Source organism: Copadichromis virginalis, linkage group LG10, assembly GCF_057382275.1.
Source record: "Copadichromis virginalis isolate Kocher_CV1m ecotype Utaka linkage group LG10, C_Virginalis_male_GT1.1, whole genome shotgun sequence".
NCBI classification, from domain to species: domain Eukaryota; kingdom Metazoa; phylum Chordata; class Actinopteri; order Cichliformes; family Cichlidae; genus Copadichromis; species Copadichromis virginalis.
Genome location: NC_140627.1, coordinates 34,054,493 through 34,076,279, shown reverse-complemented (window position 1 = coordinate 34,076,279; position 21,787 = coordinate 34,054,493). Strand labels below are relative to the sequence as shown.

General features: G+C 43.3%; 1 protein-coding gene across 1 annotated transcript; it reads right to left on the bottom strand.

Moving 5' to 3' along the window:
• Positions 1 to 502: 502 nt before the first annotated feature.
• On the bottom strand, positions 503 to 20,721 carry LOC146700903 (Na(+)/citrate cotransporter-like). The gene is made up of 13 exons (XM_085471145.1): positions 20,461 to 20,721; positions 13,396 to 13,524; positions 13,096 to 13,232; positions 12,766 to 12,998; positions 10,380 to 10,547; positions 7,597 to 7,780; positions 7,388 to 7,510; positions 7,051 to 7,263; positions 3,590 to 3,693; positions 3,387 to 3,508; positions 2,799 to 2,960; positions 2,436 to 2,573; positions 503 to 2,343 (listed from the first exon to the last, which is right to left on the bottom strand). Exons 1-13 carry the CDS (start codon positions 20,704 to 20,706, stop codon positions 2,215 to 2,217), a joined length of 2,088 nt encoding a protein of 695 aa, XP_085327271.1. The 5' UTR covers positions 20,707 to 20,721; the 3' UTR covers positions 503 to 2,214.
• Between the last annotated feature and the right edge of the window lie 1,066 nt (positions 20,722 to 21,787).

Sequence of the window (21,787 nt, the reverse complement as noted above, 5' to 3'; positions counted from 1 at the left end):
GGAGAAAAATAAATAAATAATATTGCTACTATACGATCACAAGTTTGGTTTCAGCTAGAACTTTTAAAAGAAAGATTTTGTTGATGTTGTGTTGTATAAATATATCTTAGTCATTTGTTAAGTGTTATGTTTGGAAAAGGAAAAAGGAAAAAAACTCCCAAGCTGGTGAACTGAATGTTGCAGTTGCTTTGCAGATTGTTAATGAAGACTGTGTGCTGTTTTCTTTGTACCAGTTGCCAGAATAAAGAGGGAGCCCAGAGTAAGGGCAAGTCCAGCGTTGCAGTGCCGTCCTTTCTACATGGGCATATCACACCACTTGCACAATAGACTCTCAGAACAGCAACAGCTACACTGGCATCAGTTAAACTTCAGCTGATATCACTTCAATATAAAACAGACGTTTTGGACATCAAGTCCAAGCTTCTGTTTGTTTCTGTTCTAACTTTAGTTCATTTTGGAAGATTTTTGTTTAAAAAAAAAAAACAGCAGAATTTACAAAAGCTGCATTTAAAGATCAATTTTTATTAATATGAAATAAAACTGTCAACAAGATGGTACAAAACTCTGAAACGTCATGTACATACAGAACACTCATCAGCTCGCATAAAAATGGTGTTATTATGTTTAAATATGAACCTTAAAAATGCGAAACATATTTAGTAATTATGCTCAAATAATTCCAGTTCACAGGGAAAATAGTTTCTTCACTGGGAATTTTCCCAGTCAGTACAGTTCTGCTGCAGCTGTGCTAGAGTCAGTCCTCCAACAGTGAAATAATCACAAAGAAAATAAAAGACCAGCAATCTGGAAGAAAGTTTTAATACAGCATCATCTGCAGAAGAATCAGTCTCATTAACATAAACTGCAGACCTGGAACAGAGCCCGGTGGCACGCCTGCTAACAAGCAGTTTCACACATTTATGATGAGCAAATAAATATCAGGACTTCAAACAAAAAGAACAATTTTAAATGACATGGTTCTTACAGACAACACTAAGTGTTTTATAATCATCCTGTTTTCACCCTCTGTTAAACTTCTTCCATGTTTCCGTGGTTTCCTCGCATTCCTCACACTGTGCTTTCATCCTCTCATTCTTCACAGCTTCTTCTGTTTCACTGCCTTTAAACAAAATAATATTACACCACTGACAGTCAGCTTTCTGCAGATGTTTCAAATTAAAAGCCGGTGATTTTTTTTTGTTGAAATTCAGGTTTCTTTCAGCTGTTAAATTTTCATCAATATGGTAAAATGGTAAAAATGGCCTGTATTTGTATAGCACTTTACTAGTCCCCAAGGCCCCCAAAGCGCTTTACACATCCAGTCATCCACCCAGTCACACACATTCACACACTGGTGATGGCAGCTACATTGTAGCCACAGCCGCCCTGGGGCGCACTGACAGATCGTGGCTAGGGCGACCGTGGGTCAGGGGGTTGGGAATCGCATCTGTAACCGGAAGGTCGCCGGTTCGATCCCTGGGCTCTCTGTCCGGGTCGTTGTGTCCTTGGGCAAGACACTTTACCCTACTTGCCTACTGGTGTTGGCCAGATGGCGCGATATGGCAGCCTCGCTTCTGTCAGTCTGCCCAGGGCAGCTGTGGCTACAACTGTAGCTGCCTCCACCAGTGTATGAATGTGAGAGTGAATGAACAGTGGAATTGTAAAGCGCTTTGAGGTTCTCGAAAAGCGCTATATAAATGCAATCCATTATTATCACTGAAGAGTTCTTTTTTTAAATTAAAGGGTCAACAGGAATGTGAATGTTTGTAGTTAGAGTCCACAGTCCAGCTCAGAAAACATTTTGAGAATCTATTTAAAACTTGGGGACTTATTGTCACTGTTGTCTGGCCCTAAGATTGCTTTAAAGACACTAAGAACGAATACTGTGACCTCAGTTTGTGTGTATTTCTCTTACACCATCTGTACAAACATATAAAGGTAGATCTAGTTTTTCAATCCACCAAAGGTAACGTCGACTACATTGCTTGTGTGTGGAAGTCCATTAATTGCCATTATTACTACTTTGTAGACAGTTTACTAGAACGTGTACACGCACAATGACACAAACAACAAAATCGAGATGATGTTTCTTGTGGGTGTAACACGAATATAAAAAACAAACTCCTGGCTGGGAAATGCCAGATGCTGGAGCTGAAAGATCAAATCTGAAAAGGTCTTTATGTGCATAAATAAAGATGTGGGAGGATGTTGCTCCTATACGGGTGCAGTGACGTTGGCCCACGAGGGGAAAGTGTCCAGAGAAAACATGACCCGACCCCAGCTGTTGATGGCCAGACTAATGCAGCCGATGCCGATGATATTCATCACCACCCCTGTTTTTGCCTGTAGGGGGCACAGTGGGGGGGGGGGGGCTATGATGACATAATGAATCAGAATGATTATTTCTTTCCAACTGGAAGAAATGAAGAACTCACCATGTCGGACACTTTGAGGAAACCGGAGGAAAACACAATGGCATTGGGTGGAGTGGCCACTGGCAGCATGAAGGCGAAGGAGGCGCTGAGGGTGCAGGGGATCATCACGTACAGAGGGTTCAAGCTGATGGACTGGGACTGGGTTGGGAAAACAACAGAGTCATCAACTTTACCCATAAACTGGCTTCAATGGCTTTTTTCCTGTTACATTTCAACACTTCCTGTTTAGATGTATCATAATAAAAGTCTGTCAGTGGTTCAAGGGTGAAGCTCCTTCTGTTCTCTGTCACCTTATGATATGAAACATCTGTAGGAACATCTGCAAATAACAAATATAGTCTGTGCTGGCTGTGTTTTTGGTACCATGGAAGCCAGGATGGGCAGGAAGAGAGTTGCTGTTGCAACGTTGCTTGCACATTCAGTGAAGGTGGCAACGAGCAGGCAGAGGATGATGGCGATGGCCCATGGAGGGATTGAGTGGAGCGGCGTCATCTGATCACCGAGCCAACGCGACAAACCCGACTCCTGAAAAACCAACAAGAAAAAGCCGGACTTCAGTCTGAGTCTGAAAGCAAAGGTTTCTCTGTGGTCTTTACTTTGAATGAAAACTCCATCTGGTGTCTTCACTTTTCCAAAATATATATAAGATTTACTTAATCTCATCAAACCATCTGCACTGTGCCCATACAGAGCAGAAGCGTCATTTTCATTTACTCACAAAGTCTTAGTTGTGTTGTTCTCTTGGCTATTCAAAATGTACTTTTAGTTTATTCCTTCTAAAAATATACAAACTAAGGCTGCATAAAAGAATGTAACAGAAGGCCGGAATCTGTAAATGTCTTTGAAGTGTCAGCAACTATAAATCAAGGCTGATGTAGTAAAAAAGCCTTGTGGTGCACTTGGTGGAGCGATTTGTCTTATTGGTCCTTGTTTACTCTTCAAAGGTTTTACCTCACTGCCTTTGGCCAAAGCAAAGCCGCCTCCCAGCAGCAGGACAATATTCCAGGGCATCTTCTTCTGAGTCACCTGCCAGGTGAGCAGAGAAGGGGCGGGGCCTCGAGAGACCTGAGACTCTAATTGGATCAAACGAACAATTTAAATCACGAACATAAATCGCCTTTGTGTCCCATCCACATGTTGTGTGTTTGTGGTACCTGTGTCGGAGCGCCTCCAGAAGCAGAGGTATCGCGGCGGCTCGGAGGGAAGAACAAACAACAAAACAGCAACAAACAAGGCAACGGTTGCATCTGTGACGAACCTGCAGACACAGAGAGAGAGCTCAATGCAGGATCTACTTTCATCCACTCAGCATCAAACAACAAACTAGATACTGTCACTTCCAAAGACCACAGGTGGTTCGGGAAGATTAAAGCCTTAAAGAGTTATGTTGAGTCGAACATCTGGGACTCTAATGGCTGTGCTGTAATCTGGCAAGATCACCATGGTAGCTTTTGCAAAATGGTTATGCTTATTCACTGACTCATTACGCGATATCACGGTCAAAGTGCAAATAAGATTCTCTGTAACAGGAATAACAAAACTCGGAGCCTCCTGCTGCTTCCTGCGACTGAAGCAACAGGTTCTAGCACCTTCTAAACACTACAGTCGGTCACGGGGCTTTGAAAGAGGAACACTGTTCAGCTTCTGTTTAAAATCTGCCGAGGAGAAGATGTGACAGCATAGCAGGTGAATGCCTGATCCCAGGGTTGTATTCATGAAACATCCCAGCTGTGTGTTCAGGGTCCAGGTCATTTAATGACTTATAAACAATAACCAATACTTTGAACTCAGGTCTGGGTCAGACACAGGAGCCAAATCACCTGACCTGGTGTTGAAGGGGGAGGGGTCTAGTTTTGGTTACCTTGGACCTTTGGTTTGTGCAAACAGAGGATTTTGAAATGTTTCCTGATTACACAGGTTTACAGTCGACGTGCAGTCGCCCTCAGCTGATGTCACAGCCTGACAATAACATGAGCAGCAACTATTTTCAGTAACTATAACTATAATAAATATCTACAGTGAACTACGTCATCAATGACTGTGCAGCAACAAAGGAATTTTCCTTCAGTGAAAACAAGACATTCAGATCTCAGAGTCTGCCTGCAGCTGACTGCTTCCACACAGATGTTACCAGGCACAGGGCACGGCCTGCTTCCTGTCTCCAAATCAGTATTTCAAATAACTGAAACCCCTAAAAGGTCAAAAAGTACAAAGCTCACAGGAGGTGGATGTAGAAACATAAACCCAGTGGTTGCATGGTCACTGAGTGTGTGCAAATACCAAACCTCCGGCTGTGGTGAAACTCCTTCTCACGAACTCAGCGGTCGATATTAGACGGGAGGTGAACAGAGTCAATGACAGCTGAAGGGCTTTCACTTAAGACGGAAGAGGGAGTTAAAAAGTCCTCATGTCTAAGAAATAATGACAATAATAAAAATAATTATGAGCTTTTCCTGCAGCCTTCATCGGTGGACACAGACCTGCTGACTCGCAGGTTTCTTTGGGAGCATATTGATATTTTTCATCTTTGCTGAAAAGTTGAAGGCTAATGCTCCTTCGCTTCATCAGCAACCTGCAAACTGATGCTCAGTAACATCCAGAACTGCGACCGCTCGGAGAAAAATCGGAAAAAGTCTGAAAAAGCTTTCCAACAAAACCCTAAAGCTTCAGTCCACAGAGGGCAAACATCTGCCATCCAGCTGTTTCTTCATTTTAACGTGTTTTATGATGAAAGCTCTGAACACGAGCTCACGGTTTCTGGAAGCTTCTTCAAGACTTTGTCTCCACATTCATGCTCCAAAGAGAAAAACGCTCTGATGGGACTAAACTGTGAATTCAGTGACAAGAAAAACCCCCCAAAGCTGTTGTATTTCTCAGTTAAACTGATTATTGATGTTTTTGAATATTCTAAATGTTTCTGTTTACGTGTTAAATCTCACATTTTTCTCAGAAACTGAGGAATTTTTTATTTCCCGTCTCGGCCTTAACAACAACACGACAGAAACAAACAGGTCGATGCGTGACGTCTGCGCTACTCTCGCTGGTCATGTGACCCCACCGGGAGTTTATGAATGAACAGGAAAGTCATGTCATGTGTTGCCAATTTCCCACATGGTTAAATACGCATGTGTGTTTAGCTGTGGTGGTGCTGGTCGGGGTTTAAAGTCAACTTTAACGTCTCAGAGTTACAAAACATACATTTACAGATTAAAAATCTTCCTGTATGAGTCAGACAGACAGACTCTGCTTCCTTATTTATGAGCTTGTGCTATACTCACATACAGTCAGACATATATGATTTCTGATACTGCAGAAGCGAAGCAAATAAACGTGACAACCCTCAGGCTGCTGCTTGTTTCTGTGATTTTGTTCTGGACGTTTTCTCAAACGCAGAAACTCTGCAAAGTGCAACAACACGAACACTGTGCAGGCGTCAGAGAGTCGCAGCTGCGGGCAAAGAACCGACTACACGGAAAAGCTTCTAACTATTAATATAATCTAATGGATTAAATACATGGTTAACCTAATTTGGAAACCAGTGAGTCCAGTATCACCAGCTGATACACTAAAATTTAATTCACAAAAACTAATCATGCAAATGCTGCTGAAAGGGTTGAATAATAAAAGCTGAGATAATAACATTTAATTGAAAGAAAAATCAGACTAACTAGGCCCGATGTGCGGTGTGGAGGTGAGCTCAGTTCATGCCTCCTGCATTTGTGTAACACGGGTCAAAGCTGCAGCTGTGACACTAAAGTCCAGCATTTGTACCCAGGACACGTCCAGTGTTTGTTCCTCGCCTCTGAGTCCTGTTTATTCTGGGAGTTTGCCCCGAGGCAGGCCCTTTCTTTCCATCTCACATTACTGCAGGAACAGAGACGAACACGTGAAAGTTGGACCTCAGAGTTTCTGCTCAAAAAAACTCAAAACACCCCTTTAAAGGATCATTCCAGTGCTTCACAAAAGATCTACTTTCAGTTTGAAAATGAGACTTAAATCCAAATTCTTATATTTTCACTTAACACAATAAACAAATGAATAAACTACAAGCTTAGAAAGTTGTTACGATAACGTGGAGAGGCAGATTCATCTAAAAACATGAACCAGAACAAGAAAAGTGCATTTTAAAAAAAACACACCTTGGAAATAAAACAGGACGTAATTTAAAAAGGAAGTAATCTGGTCTTTTTTTAATGACACTATCTGACCAATAGAGCGGCTCCTGTGTGAAACTCAGATGTTATTCTGTTGGGTGATGTTCGTCGCCTGGTTACAGCTTCCTGCTGCTAAAGTAACACTGGCAGAAAGCTTGCAGCAAACCCTCCGACCCTGAGCGCTGTTAAAGCCGAGAGCTCGCCGACCCGGCCGAGCGGGTAACACTGGATGAGCAGGTGTCAGTGACCTGCCGGTCACAGCTCGTTGGCCGAGGAGGCTGGGCCCTCAGAGTCTCAGTTAGTCTGCTTTATTAAAAGGCTGAGATGGCGGTGGAGATCTGGGCAGAGCCACGCACGAGGACGTGACTGATTTGGGTTTGGTCTGCGCCGCTCTCTGAACCGCCCAAAACACTAAAACAGCTTCAGCAGCGAGCACTCATGAAGGTTTCGCTGGTACTCACTCAGCTTTGGAGTTGAACATGTGCGTCGCCCAGCCGTCCATGAAGCGCGGGTCTCGTGTGAACCACAGCGCCACCATGAGGATGAAAAGTGCCAGAACGCTGAACTCTCCGTAGCTCATGGGTCCCAGACGGGAATGCTCGTCCCTGATGACCTGGTATGCTGCCCGCTCCTTCTGCGACTTGACCGCACCGCAACCCCACGTCTTCCTCAGGCTGTGGTGCACAAAAGCAAAAAAACCCAATCATGTTCGTAACTGTAAAGTTGAGTTGTGGGAGCTGTGGGAGCTGTGGGAGATGTCACAGTAATGTTGGGGTTGTGTTTTGGTGAATGACTTACTTGCAGCCCACGTAGAGGAACTGCAGCCAGAACCAGGCCAGGGTCAGCGTTAGCACCATGGTGGGGAAAGCAAAGGCAAACCAGGAGGCAAAGTTGATCACGTCACCGTTCTGAGGGAAGAGCCTGCGAGGAAGAAACAGGAAGTTGAGAGTCAGGCCTCACAGGACACGTGGTCACATGATGTGGGTGCCGTTGCTGTGAGTTCGTACTGGTTCATCTGTCCGATGAGGACCAGGTTTGGCCCGGTTCCTGTCAGGGTAGCGATGCCTCCGATGCTGGCGGCGTAGCAGACCGACAGTAGGAGGCCTTTACTCATCCTCCTCGTCTCCTCCTCCACGTCACTCAGCTCCTCCAGCTCCATCTGACAGAAGTTGCTCTCCACGGTCACGACCGCTGAAAACAGTTAACAGTGTTAACCAATGAACCTATTACCCACAACAGCTACTGAGCGAACACTCACATTTATCTGAATGTATTCTCCACGTTATGTTTGACTCTTTATTTCTGATTTGGACTCATTTAGATAGATTGATTAAATCTTTATTGTGAACATGTTGAAAAAGTACAACAACATAGAAACAAAGCAAAACAAAAGGAAAACGAGCAACCACAACTACAAATAACTTTCATGTTCAAAAAGGAGCAGGAAGAAGCATAAGCTCATATAATCCCATACATATATACATATATGCATACACATTTATATACACATTTTCAATAACCCCAGTAACACCTCAAAGGATACACAACCTACAGATATGATACATGAAAGTATTGGACAAGAACAGCCGCTCAGATCTCCGCCTCCTCCCTGTACGCTGTAAAAACCAACATCCTTAAACCGCTGTTTAAACTGCGCCATCCTCGGACTTTGCTTCATATCTTTACTTAGTCTGTTGCACAGCTTCACTCCACACACAGAGATGCAGAAACTTTTTAATGTTGTACGGATACGAGGATGTTTTCAATTTAATTCCCCCCTCAAATTGTGTCCCCGTTCCCTTCTAGAAAACATTTTTAGAATATTGTCAGGAAGCAGGTTATTTATTGCTTTATACATAATGTGTGCAGTGAGAAAATGAACCAGATCTGTGCATTTTAGAATTTTTTGAGTTTAAGAATAGTGGATTTGTATGATCTCTGTAACCAGTTTTATGGATTATCCTTATGGCCCTTTTTTGTAATATAAAGATTGATGATAGCGAACATTTGTAAGTATTGCCCCAAACCTCTGCACAGTAATTCAAATACGGTGCAATCAGGGAACAATAGAGAATGTGGAGTGATTTGTGGTCCAGAATGTGTTTTACTTTATTTTGTTATGTATATGATTTATATGAGACTTCCAGTTTAATTTATCATCTATAATCACACCAAGAAACTTATGTTCAAGAACTCTTTCAGTTCCACACCATCTATATCAGGGGTCCCCAATCCCAGTCCACGAGGGCCGGTGTCCCTGCAGGTTTTAGATGTGTCCTTGATCCATCACAGCTGATTTAAATGGATAAATTACCTTCTAAACATGTCTTGAAGTTCTCCAGAGGCCTGGTAATGAACTAATCATGTGATTCAGGTGTGTTGACCCAGGGTGAGATCTAAAACCTACAGGGACACCGGCCCTCGTGGACTGGGATTGGGGACCCCTGATCTATATGAATCTGCACTTGTGCCTTTCTAAGGGAATTCCCAAATAAGATTATTTTAGTTTTACTTAGATTTAGCGAGACAGCTGGGATTGGCTCCAGCGCCCCCCGCGACCCTGAAAAGGATAAGAGGTAGCGAATGGATGGATGGATGGATGGATGGATGGATGGATGGATGGATGGATGGATGGATGGATGGATTTAGCGATAGTTTGTTCCTGTTAAACCATTTTTCAGTTTTGCACATTTCTGATGTAATTGTATCCAGCAGCTCCTTATTTTCCCCCCAGAACAGAAAATATTTGTGTTGTCTGCAAATAATACTAATTTTAATATATCAGATGCCTTACAAATATCATTTATATAAATAATAAATAACTTTGGACCCAGTAAAGAGCCTTGTGGAACACCACAAGCATGATGAGGAATGGACACCCAGCTTCACAAATAGTTTCCTGTTACATAAATAATTTTTCACCAGTGCAGTACAACCCCCCTGATCCCGTACCGTTCCAGTTTATTAATTAATATGTCATGATTGATTGTGTCGAATGCTTTCTTGAGATCCACAGATACTCCAGCTGCATACTGTTTCTGATCTATAGCATTCGTAATCTCCTCAATTGATTCGATTAATGCCAGAGATGTTGATCTTTTTGATCTGAATCCATATTGACTGTCAGAGAGTAATTTATATTTATCTAAGAATTTGTCTAATCGTTTATTAAACAGGTTTTCTAGGATTTTGGAGAATTGTGGTAGTAAAGAAACAGGCCTGTAATTTGTGAAGTGGCGTCTATCCCCGGTTTTATACAGCGGCACAACTTTAGCATTTTGTTTGGAACATTCTGAAGTTGCAAATATTGAGAGGCCCTACGATTCCTTCGATGACCTTCTTTTCTTTAACAGTGACAGAACAAGCATTCCTCCCTCAGGCTACTTCAGCCATTTGGACAGTTGGTCCAAAGGTTGTGACTCACTTAACTCAGAAACAAAAACGTTTGATTACAGCTTTTTCTTCAAGGTGATTTCTGTATCTGCTCATCAAAATTACACATAACATATAATGTAATTGCAAGGAGGTATTTCTGTAGTCTATTGATACTAGATAGTGGAAAAGGGGTAGGATTAAATAAGCTTATGCTTCTTCCTGCTCCTTTTTGAACATGGACGTTATTTGGAGTTGTGGTTGCTCGTTTTCCTTTTGTTTGCTTTGTTCATTTGTCTCTTTTAATTCTATTTTTTTTATACTTTTTCAACATGTTCAAAATAAAGATTCAATCAATCAATCAATCAATCTGTCTGTTTCCCATAGATGTCAGGTTTCCTTGCCTCTGTGGACTTACCGGGACTGCTGCTGCTGTCTGATGGAGGTTTGTCTTGTGGTGCTGGTTTGACAATCTCCTTTGTATCCATCTGACCCAGTGACACCACTTTATGCTCAGGCAACATGTTGTCTTGTAGGTCTCTGGTTTTCTCTGAGTTGCCTTGAGTTTGGGTTGATAGATTCAGACCTGAAAACAAACCTATAAGTTAATACCTCGGGGTCAGACTACAGAGGAATATTTGAGCTGTCTCATGCAGTGTTAGTGACGACATGTTTAGGGTTTTCACATCAATACCAAAGTGACTTTTCTTCCTCTTTCCTTTCTTTAATGCTTTCATTCAAGCAAACTTTATCAGACTCAGCCTGACTGTTTCCCTGAACGAGGACCTATTCTGTACTTTGTATTCAGGGTCTTGACCAGAGTTTCCTCGTGATTCACAGTTATTATTCTGACCACTCATGCACCCCCTCAATTTATGGTAAGTCTGAAATAAGCGTCTCTTGAAGGCCACCCTCTCTAACAGCTCACTTTTTGGAAGCCTGCTGAGGGGCAGCACCTGTACTACCTCAATGTTCTGTTAAATGAGAGAAAATAAGGAAAGGCAGAATAAGGCCACTTTAAAACCTGTCTCACAAAACTGCTAGCATGTAGTCTGTGATAGACCAACCTGACAGGTGCTCCACTGTCTTTGTAATGCAGTACGTTTAGTACTTTATCAGTACCTTAGAGGAATGCTTTTTCTGGCATCGCTTCCATGTGGTTAGAAAGTAGCTACAGTGGGGCAAAAAAGTATTTAGTCAGCCACCGATTGTGCAAGTTCCCCCACTTAAAATGATGACAGAGGTCAGTAATTTGCACCAGAGGTACACTTCAACTGTGAGAGACAGAATGTGAAAAAAAAAATCCATGAATCCACATGGTAGGATTTGTAAAGAATTTATTCGTAAATTAGGGTGGAAAATAAGTATTTGGTCACCTCAAACATGGAAAATCTCTGGCTCTCACAGACCTGTAACGTCTTCTGTAAGAAGCTTTTCTGTCCCCCACTCGTTACCTGTATGAATGGCACCTGTTTGAACTCATCATCTGTATAAAAGACACCTGTCCACAGCCTCAAACAGTCAGACTCCAAACTCCGCCATGGCCAAGACCAAAGAGCTTTCGAAGGACACCAGGAAAAGTATTGTAGACCTGCACCAGACTGGGAAGAGTGAATCTACAATAGGCAAGCAGCTTGGTGTGAAAAAATCAACTGTGGGAGCAATCATCAGAAAATGGAAGACATACAAGACCACTGATAATCTCCCTCGATCTGGGGCTCCACGCAAGATCTCATCCCGTGGGGTCAAAATGATCATGAGAACAGTGAGCAAAGATCCCAGAACCACACGGGGGGACCTGGTGAATGACCTGCAGAGAGCTGGGACCAAAGTAACAAAGGTCACCATCAGTAACACACTACAACGGCAGGGAATCAAATCCCGCAGTGCCAGACGTGTTCCGCTGCTGAAGCCAGTGCATGTCCAGGCCCGTCTGAAGTTTGCCAGAGAGCACATGGATGATACAGCAGAGGATTGGGAGAATGTCATGTGGTCAGATGAAACCAAAGTAGAACTTTTTGGTATAAACTCAACTCGTCGTGTTTGGAGGAAGAAGAATACTGAGTTGCATCCCAAGAACACCATACCTACTGTGAAGCATGGGGGTGGAAACATCATGCTATGGGGCTGTTTTTCTGCCAAGGGGACAGGACGACTGATCCGTGTTAAGGACAGAATGAATGGGGCCATGTATCGTGAGATTTTGAGCCAAAACCTCCTTCCATCAGTGAGAACTTTGAAGGTGAAACGAGGCTGGGTCTTCCAACATGACAATGATCCAAAACACACCGCCCGGGCAACAAAGGAGTGGCTCCGTAAGAAGCATTTGAAAGTCCTGGAGTGGCCTAGCCAGTCTCCAGACCTCAACCCCATAGAAAATCTGTGGCGGGAGTTGAAAGTCCGTGTTGCTCGGCGACAGCCCCAAAACATCACTGCTCTCGAGAAGATCTGCATGGAGGAATGGGCCAAAATACCAGCTACTGTGTGTGCAAACCTGGTAAAGACCTATAGTAAACGTTTGACCTCTGTTATTGCCAACAAAGGTTATGTTACAAAGTATTGAGTTGTATTTTTGTTATTGACCAAATACTTATTTTCCACCCTGATTTATGAATAAATTCTTTACAAATCCTACCATGTGGATTCATGGATTTTTTTTTCACATTCTGTCTCTCACAGTTGAAGTGTACCTCTGGTGCAAATTACTGACCTCTGTCATCATTTTAAGTGGGGGAACTTGCACAATCGGTGGCTGACTAAATACTTTTTTGCCCCACTGTATATGCCAGAAGCCTACATCGTACCTATCTCCATCATGTTTGGGTTAACAGCTTGAAGGATGCTGATGGTTTTCTCCTGATGCTCCTGAGGTAGTGCCTCACTCCTGTTCTTACTCTTGGCCGAATGCTCAGGGTCTACGTTACTGTGGAGCTGATCCAGGACGGCCTGGACGATGGGAACCATCATGGCGGTGGTTGCCGTGTTGCTGATCCACATGGACAGGAAGGCCGTCACTCCCATGAACCCCAGCATCAACCTGTGAGGGGAAGGGATTGGATTAAGCCTGAGAAACAGGGGAAGTGATCGGCTTCCACTGCAGCCCTGTGGGGACAGATTAGGTTCAGCTGACTCACAGGGCAGGTCGGACTCCAACTATCAGCAGCACCCGGAGTGCGATGCGTTTGTGGAGGTTCCAGTGCTCGACGGCTACGGCGACCATCAGGCCCCCGACAAACAGCATGTTGGTGTCCTTCAGGTACTGCATACACACCTGGACAAAAACAAGGAGGAGACAAAATAATGGAAATACAAAGTTAGCATGCAGCAGGACAAAAAAAAATCAGTTTGATAATTCGGTATCATTATTTGTATAAATGTACATGTAAAGTTGTAGTACCAGATGTAGTATACGATGTGTATGTGCACGGTCTTACTTCTTTGGACTCCATGATGCCCAGGACGGGGAAAAGGATGGTTGGCAGCAGCGCTGTCACCGCCAGCGGCAACACCTCCGTGCACCAATATACCGCCATGAGGGCTATGACATAAGCACAGGCTGCCTCCTATGCACACATCAGAAAACACGTCCAGGTCAAAATGTAACCTGAAACCTGCAGCTTTAACACAACATCCACAAGATGTGAACAAATGGGTGTTTCAATGCACTAACGTAGTGTTCGTATAATACAGCAGAGGGCGCTAATGCTCCAGTGGCTGTTATTAAGCTTCTGCAGAATAAATGATGGTTAAACAAACAAACAAACAAACAAACAAACAGACAAAACTTTCAGACAGATGCTTCAAACGGACACGTGTAACCGTGACTGATCTCACAGGTGTAACGTGTTACGCAGTAGCGTGCTAGCGCTCAGACCACGTTTTTGCAATTAGCTTTCTTCTCTGTGTATTAGTAAAATGTTACTCGCATTTTTTGAGTCTTTCGTTGTGACAAAAGAAAATTCATCCAGCACTTTGCTGCCAACAGAAAACATCCAGTCCAGTTTCACTGCACATGTTGAGCTCAGCAAGGATGATATTTATGTAAGCTTACTTTACACCCCCCTCCCTCAAGGGAGGAGGTCTGGGTGGATGGCTGGCTCTCCAACACACAGACTTAAAAGGTAAACGTGCTCTTCTACCCCACGGGACCTCTCAGAGCACCTTACTATTCTTTACTGAGGTCCATTTAGCCACAAAATGGTAGGAATGGTTTGTAATACAGTAATTTTTTATTTTTTTTACACTGAAATATTTTGGAAAATAGAGTGTGTGCTGTGACATGACCTCACTTCCAGCCTCTGCTTGTTTTTGGAACAAACGCACAGGAAATTAGTATCTATGGTTTTGCTGTAGTCGTTTCTGACACTGCTGCACAGAGTCAGCAGATGAATCAAAGGCTTAATTATCAAATAGAAATGTTTCGGCTCTCTTCTTGCTTTTGTGTCTGAATGACATTTAAATATTAAATATATTTGTATGTATTTCTCAGTTTTTTATTTATTCTTGCTGTTTTACTATTTATTGTTTAATCTGGCACAGTTGGTGTGGAGCACCCACAACTGTGTTACATGGGCAATGACAATAAAGGGCTATTCTATTCTATTCTATTCTATTCTATTCTATTCTATTCGAGTCTATTAATCTAACCAAACTCTGTCTAACTGAGGCTTGGAGCAGGATCACACACCTCTAAGCTGTCAGGTTTAAACCGTGACGCTCTTTTCACTTTCCAGCCTGTCGATACCCAAAACTGTAAAAACACGTTGAAGTTGTTGTTGTAGAAGAGGAGATGTGTTGATCAGGACTCAGAGGGCTTAAGGTGCTGAACCCAACACGTGTCAGGATTTACTAGTACTGTACCCACCTCCATACATCGAGCTGGTGGAAACTTGTAATTCTGAGGAGACGGGGGAAGAGTGCGTGACGATGAGGGGAAAGATTGTATTTCTTTCTATGAGCAGAGCCCCAGAGGCTGCTGGGAGTCTGCTGACAGGACCCACTGAGTCCAAACAAAGTGAAAGACAATGAAACCTGCAATAACACTGTGAGCAAGTCTGGGAAACGTGACTAAAGTCTCAGACGTGGACCCTGCTGTCACTGGTTAAGGATTTCCTTCGTTGTGTTTTCATTAACTCGTTGTGTTTGTTTCCCCAATAGCAGCTTTACATCCCACACCAGATGTTATTTCTTTACATCCAGATGTTGTATTTCAGAGGACTGATTCATTCATTCACCCTCCAAACTTTCATAAAGGTTTTAGTCCTGTGATCAGGTGACTTCGTTATTTATTCTGTTCAATTCAATTCAATTTTATTTATATAGCGCCAAATCACAACATAAGTCGCCTCAAGGCGCTTCATAGATACAGAGTGTTGAGACTAGTAGTTAAACATATGCCATTTTATGACCAGTAGTCAATGTAGTAAATTAGGTTAACAGCTGTAGGCCATATATTATCCTTTAGTTCTGATGGTGTGCTATGTATGTAGTTTAGTCTTTATTATACTCTTGAATAAAAGAAACATAATCATTTTGTAGTTCATTAGATAAAGTGTGCATTACTCTGTATCCTTGATCGGCTGTGAATGTCTTACACTGTTTTCTTGAAATGTTTTATTGCTGAATCATATGAAGAAGGTTGTAAGCAGGGGACTTGGTGTCTGGGGAGAAGAGATAAAACCACATTCCTTACCCCCCTTCCTACTTCACACAGAAAGACAGGGAGGCAAGGTCAGGAGCCAGGCTCGCTAAGAATTAGAAAAACATGTGAAGATGCAGCTTTTAGGACAAGGAGGGGGGCTGTTACTAGCTATAAAAGTCTGTGAAAGTTGCTACCATTTTGAGACATGCTGTTGAACCTCTGCAGGCATCTCTCCCGTCCGGACGCTGTAATGCTCTGATTGTTGAATTGTATGGAAATAAAGAATTGTTGATTGAGCATTTATACACCGAGTATTGTCCTTCCTTCAGCCCAAAGATTAAAAGAATTGGGAGATTTTAACAACTTGGTGCCGTGTGACCCGGATCTTTGGCGTGCTGAGGAGGTGCAGCCCAACAATCATATGACCCCCTATGAGCAAGCACTTTGGCAACAGTAGGAAGGAAAAACTCCCTTTTAACAGGAAGAAACCTCTGGCAGTTATTAGCTGTTTGGGAACTTCCCATGATGCATTGAGCCTTTCTCCTCTTTTCTCTCCTTTCCAGCTGCAGACGGCCGCCCCTCCTGCCCCTTGGCTCTGCTGGACGTCTCTTCCTGTCAAAACTGGATTCTTCTTCCTCACCTTTGCCACGTACTGCTGATAGAGGATGTCTCTCAGATATTGTAATTTCTTTATATTTCTTTATCTGATAATATCATGTTTGGTGACATCATTGTTGTACATTAGCAGTATATAAATACAATTTAATTCAATCTTTAGAGGGATTTTATAATCAGAATCATCAGAATCAGAATACTTTATTGATCCCTGGGGGAAATTATTTTTTGTTACAGTGCGCCATTATAAACCAACATTAAGACAAGACAGACAATACACTAACTAAGAATAGTACAATATATAGATATATATACACATACATACATAAGTCACTCATTAATAAATAGCTGGAAAAGAAACGTGTAGCTGTTGCAGTATACAGTGTGTTAAGAGGATGAGTTGCACAGGCAGGAAAGATTTCCTGTGTCGTTCAGTGGTGCATCATGGGTAATCTCAGTCTCTCACTGAACGAGCTCCTGTGACTGACCAACATGTCATGGAGTGGGTGGGAGGTGTTATCCAACATTGTCTTTATCTTGGACAGCATCCGCCTCTCCGACACCACCTTGAGGGAGTCCAGCTCCATCCCCACAACATTGCTGGCCTTACGGATCAGTTTATTAAGTCTGTTGGCATCTGCGACCCTCAGCGTGCTCCCCCAGCATGCAACAGCATAGAGGATCACACTGGCCACAACAGACTCATAGAAAATCCTCAGCATTTTCTGGCAGATGTTGAAGGACCTCAGTCGCCTCAAAAAATAGAGACGACTCTGGCCCTTCCTGTAAAGTGCTGTGGTGTTTTTAGCCCAGTCCAGTTTATTGTCAATGTGTACTCCAAGGTATTTATAGTCCTCCACAATGTCAACACTGACCCCCTGGATTGAAACAGGGGTCAAGTGTTTCCTGGTCTTCCTGAAGTCCACGATCAGTTCCTTGGTCTTTGCCACGTTGAGCTGCAGATGATTCTGCTCACACCACGTGACAAAGGAGTCGACCACAGCCCGGTACTCTGTCTCATCATCCCTGCTGATGCATCCAACCACCGCAGAGTCATCAGGAAACTTCTGAAGATGGCAGGTCTCTGTGCAGTGGCTGAAGTCTGTGGTGTAGAGGGTGAAGAGGAAGGGGGAGAGGACAGTCCCCTGTGGTGCCCCTGTGTTGCTAATCACCTTGTCAGACACACACTGTGGGAGACGTACATATTGTGGTCTTCCTGTCAGGTAATCAACAATCCAGGACACCAGAGAAGCATCCACCTGCATCGCTGCCAACTTATCACCCAGGAGGGTCGGCCTGATGGTGTTGAAAGCACTGGAAAAGTCAAAAAACATGTCCCTCACAGTGCTCGCCGGCTGGTCCAGATGGGTGTAGACACGATTGAGCAGGTAGATGATGGCGTCCTCAGTTCCGAGACGAGGCTGATAAGCGAACTGAAGGGGATCCAGATGTGGTCTTACTATGGGTCGCAGCTGGTCCAGGATGAGCCTTTCCAGGGTCTTCATGATGTGGGAGGTCAGTGCCACGGGCCTGTAATCCTGGGGGCCACTGGGACGAGGCGTCTTTGGTACAGGGACGAGGCATGATGTCTTCCACATCACCGGGACCCTCTGCAGACTCAGACTCAGCATAAACAGTTTATGAAAGACTCCACACAGCTGGGGGGCACAGGCCTTGAGGACAAGGGGACTCACTCCGTCTGGTCCAGCAGACTTGCCTGAGTGAAGTCTCCTCATTTGCATCTCAACCTGGTATTGAGTGAAGGTGATGGGTGGGGGAGGGGTGTCAGGAATCTCACAGGAGGCAACATGTGAAGAGAGAGGCTGGCACAGTGGTGTGGCTCTGGATTCCAGGCTGACTGCAGGTGAGGTTGTGGGGGTGGGAGCAGACACTGTGGTGTCGAATCTATTGAAAAACAGATTCAACTCATTGGCTCTATTCTCACCTCCCTCAGCTCCCCTGCTGTTGGTTGGCCTAATCTCTAATAATCTGACTGCATCAGTCCTGATCACATCGGGCACCAAGCAGCCTTCGACCTGCCAACAGTCCAGCTGCCCTGTGCAAAGGCCGGACTGACTGCTGTGTGAGTGACGAAGAGCTGCTGCGAAAAACTACCAGGAATCCACGAAAACGCCTAAAAACTGCAAAGTGGACGAGATGTTTGGAGTGTGAAATACACGACAGTGTGAAATCATTTTCAAATGAGTTTAAATAAACCCCCCAAAGTCTTCTCAGGTTTGTAGAAATGCACTCTGTGTTTTCAGAGAGCGTCTCCGTGACCTTTCAGACCGTCTGCAGTCTGTTTGTCAATCAGTGACAAGAAACTGTGAAAGAAGCTGCTGTGCAAACACGCAGCGGCTGCACATCAGCGCAGCGCTCAGGTTATTCATCACCGAAGCATCGAGCTCACAACGGCCAGTGACAGGAAAACAAAGACACTGTTTCTATTACACACACAGCTGCAGTTATTCCAAACTTTCATGATCTCTTATCTGAGAGCAGATTATTAGGAACGCCTCTGCTGTGAACACTTTTACAAAACTTCAGCGTTTCCAGAAAATCTGCTGTTTGTTGTTTTTCAGCTCACGCTGAGCGCAAATCAGAACAAAGGTTCAAAGGTTAACTAACTAAGGTTAACTAATACACCTGAGGAGAGCAAAATATTAGCTACCTCCCGTGTCTTCATTTTGACCTTGGTTTCTAAATCAAACCCAGTAAAGAGTAAAAAACTCTTTAGTGCAGGGCTGTCAAACTCAAATACACAGTGGGCCAAAATTCACAACTGGAACAAGGTCGCGGGCTAACATTAATATTTACTGAAAAACAAAATCTTCCTCCTGATATAAGAATGAATCTTTTCTTATGGACACGTTTTGCTGGAAAACTGAATATGGAACAAGCAAAGCTTAATACTAAACAATATATATATTAGCTGTATAGCAGTAGGCCAGCTCTGATAGTAATTTGGTGTGGCTTCGAGGGCCAAATGTAATTAGGCTGCGGGCCACATTTGGCCCGCGGGCCAGAGTTTGACACCTATGCTTGTGTAAAACTGAGATCAAAATAAAGTAGAAAACGATGATGAAACAGCGACACAAGGCTGATTGTCCGATCGTAGAGGTTCTTTCACACGCTGAGTTTATGTTGGTATTTATTCACGTGTTCACTAAACTGCTAACTTTAACTAATCATACAGAAAACTGGTCATTTTAAACACACACGGGTATGACATCAGTTAGGCTGGTTCACTGCTGCATTACAGTCTCAGTAAACTGGCCATTCATACTGGTTAGTGCTCAAACGCTTGTAAACAGCACTTATTGATGTGTTAGTGATCAAAACCAGGTGAATGTAACCAGTTTCGTCTCTGTCCTGATAAACTGGTGACTTTCACTGGTCATTGTTCGGGAAACTTGATCTCTTTAGACTAAACTGGTTGCTCAAACACGCTCTGAAACTTTTAGGATGTACTAGTTAATAAACTGCTCAGTAAACTCTTAACTGGAGTTGGTAATTTCTCAGAAAACTGGCTATTTAAACTGGTTGCTGCTCAGTTTAAACTGGCAGGTTCTCATTAACAGCTTCATTAAACAGGTTTGTTCTCTGGAGTGTAAATCAATAACTTGAACTGGTCACTGTTTCAGAAAACGGATTATTTAAACAGATTACTTAGATGAGTGCTGATTGGTTGAAAGTTTGTTCTTGGTAATATTTAGACCAATAAGTGCTCATTAAACCTGTAACTATGCTGCACTAGTTCACAAATAGCAAAGTCGGCAGAAGCTACAGCAGTAGCAAGAATGGAGGAGAGCTGGTTAGTGTTCAGTTTAATAAAAAAAACAGAAAATAATAATTTTGTAATTAAATTATTTTAATCATCGTTCTTCAAATTTGATATTTAGATCACTTATGTTACACTGGTAGGTTGGAGGTGATCTGTTTGGGACTTTTAGGCTGCATTGCCAAACTGACTCTTTGTTGTGCCATAAACTGGTTATTTACACCAGTTAGTACTAACCCGAGCACTTCTCTGTGAGATGGTTATTCAGGACAGCTAGTACTCAGTAAAGTTGGAAGTATAACTGGTTACTTGTCAGTTAACAGGTTAAAATGAGTTTGTCCTGTACATTGGTTCACTGGTAACTTTAACCAGTCATTGTTCATGAAAACTAGTTAAAGTGCTCAGTGAACTGGTCACCTCTCAGTAAACTGGTGGGTTAAACTGGTCAGTGAAGCGTCTCACCGTGGTGCTGACGGCGAGCGGCAGCAGGAGGAACGGGCTGCAGACGAGAATCACGACGCCCTTCAGCCTCCAGACCTGTCGCAGCATTTTCACCCGCAGAGGAAGAACTGACATGGCTGATGGTGGTGATGAAGATGAAGATGAAAACAAAAAGTCAGTGCTGAATGAAGCCGAATCGGTGCCTCGCAGCTGCGTCCTGCTCGCAGGCTGCTCCCGGGTTTCTCTCTCACTCTGTCTCTGGCACATTTGTGATGCATTTCACAACACTAAATATTAACTTTATGTGTGTTACAGCACACACACACACACACACACACACACACACACACACACACACACACACACACACACACACACACACACACACTTTATCTAAACTCTCAGCAGAACAAACACTGAAGTGGAAATCAGATCCGTTTGCGTCAGTCTCACCTGTTATCTTGCTGCTCGGGGTCAACACATCCGAGCACTTCTTCATCCTCACTGTGCCAGCACTCGGATGGATCACATGAAAAGCGGAGCTGGATAAAAGTTCAACATTTTTAAAATGTTTAAATGAAACAAAGGACATGTTGAAGAATAAAAATATAGTTAAAGTAAAGTAGCCTACTGTCCAGGATCAATTTTTTTTTTATCCATTAATGTTTCATAACCAATTCGATTTAAATGAGAAAAAAGGATTAGATTTAAGGGGGAAAGACATCAGACTGAGACATAAACACAGACAAACCACGAAAGAACCCTTAAATGTCTAGATCCAAAGACAAGAGACACACAAACAAAGAAGTTGACTCTCCACCTTTTCTTTTTTTAGAACCAAAGAAGCATCTTAGGCTAAAGATGAAACATCTCCACAAACTTAAAGACGTCCGTCTGCTTTCTTTGTTCAAGCTCTTGAGACTACCATGACCTGGAGGAGTGAGAAACTACAGACATCCTGTGTGCTTACATAGCCTTTGTCCCAGACTTGATGTTCTTACATCTGCTTGTTGGACTTTGGACTACTTTCTAACCACCATTGGATGTTGCTTTTTATGTTTAGCTCTGCCTGTCTGTAGTGTACGCTTTCTGTCCCGTTGACTGTTGATTATGTCACAAGGACATTAAAATTGTACTTACAGTCAAACTCCGGCCCTATTGATGCTCCCATCCAATGGCATTGAGAGAAATGGCACTGAGCCCCCAATAGACAGTAGGGTGTAGTCCAAGCAAATATACACTGCTCAAAAAATCTCAATGGGAGAAAAATCAGGCAGGATCTCTCTACTGAAATGGACTGGGCAACGTGTTCGGCACTAAAGGGCGTCACATCGTTTGATGGAAAATA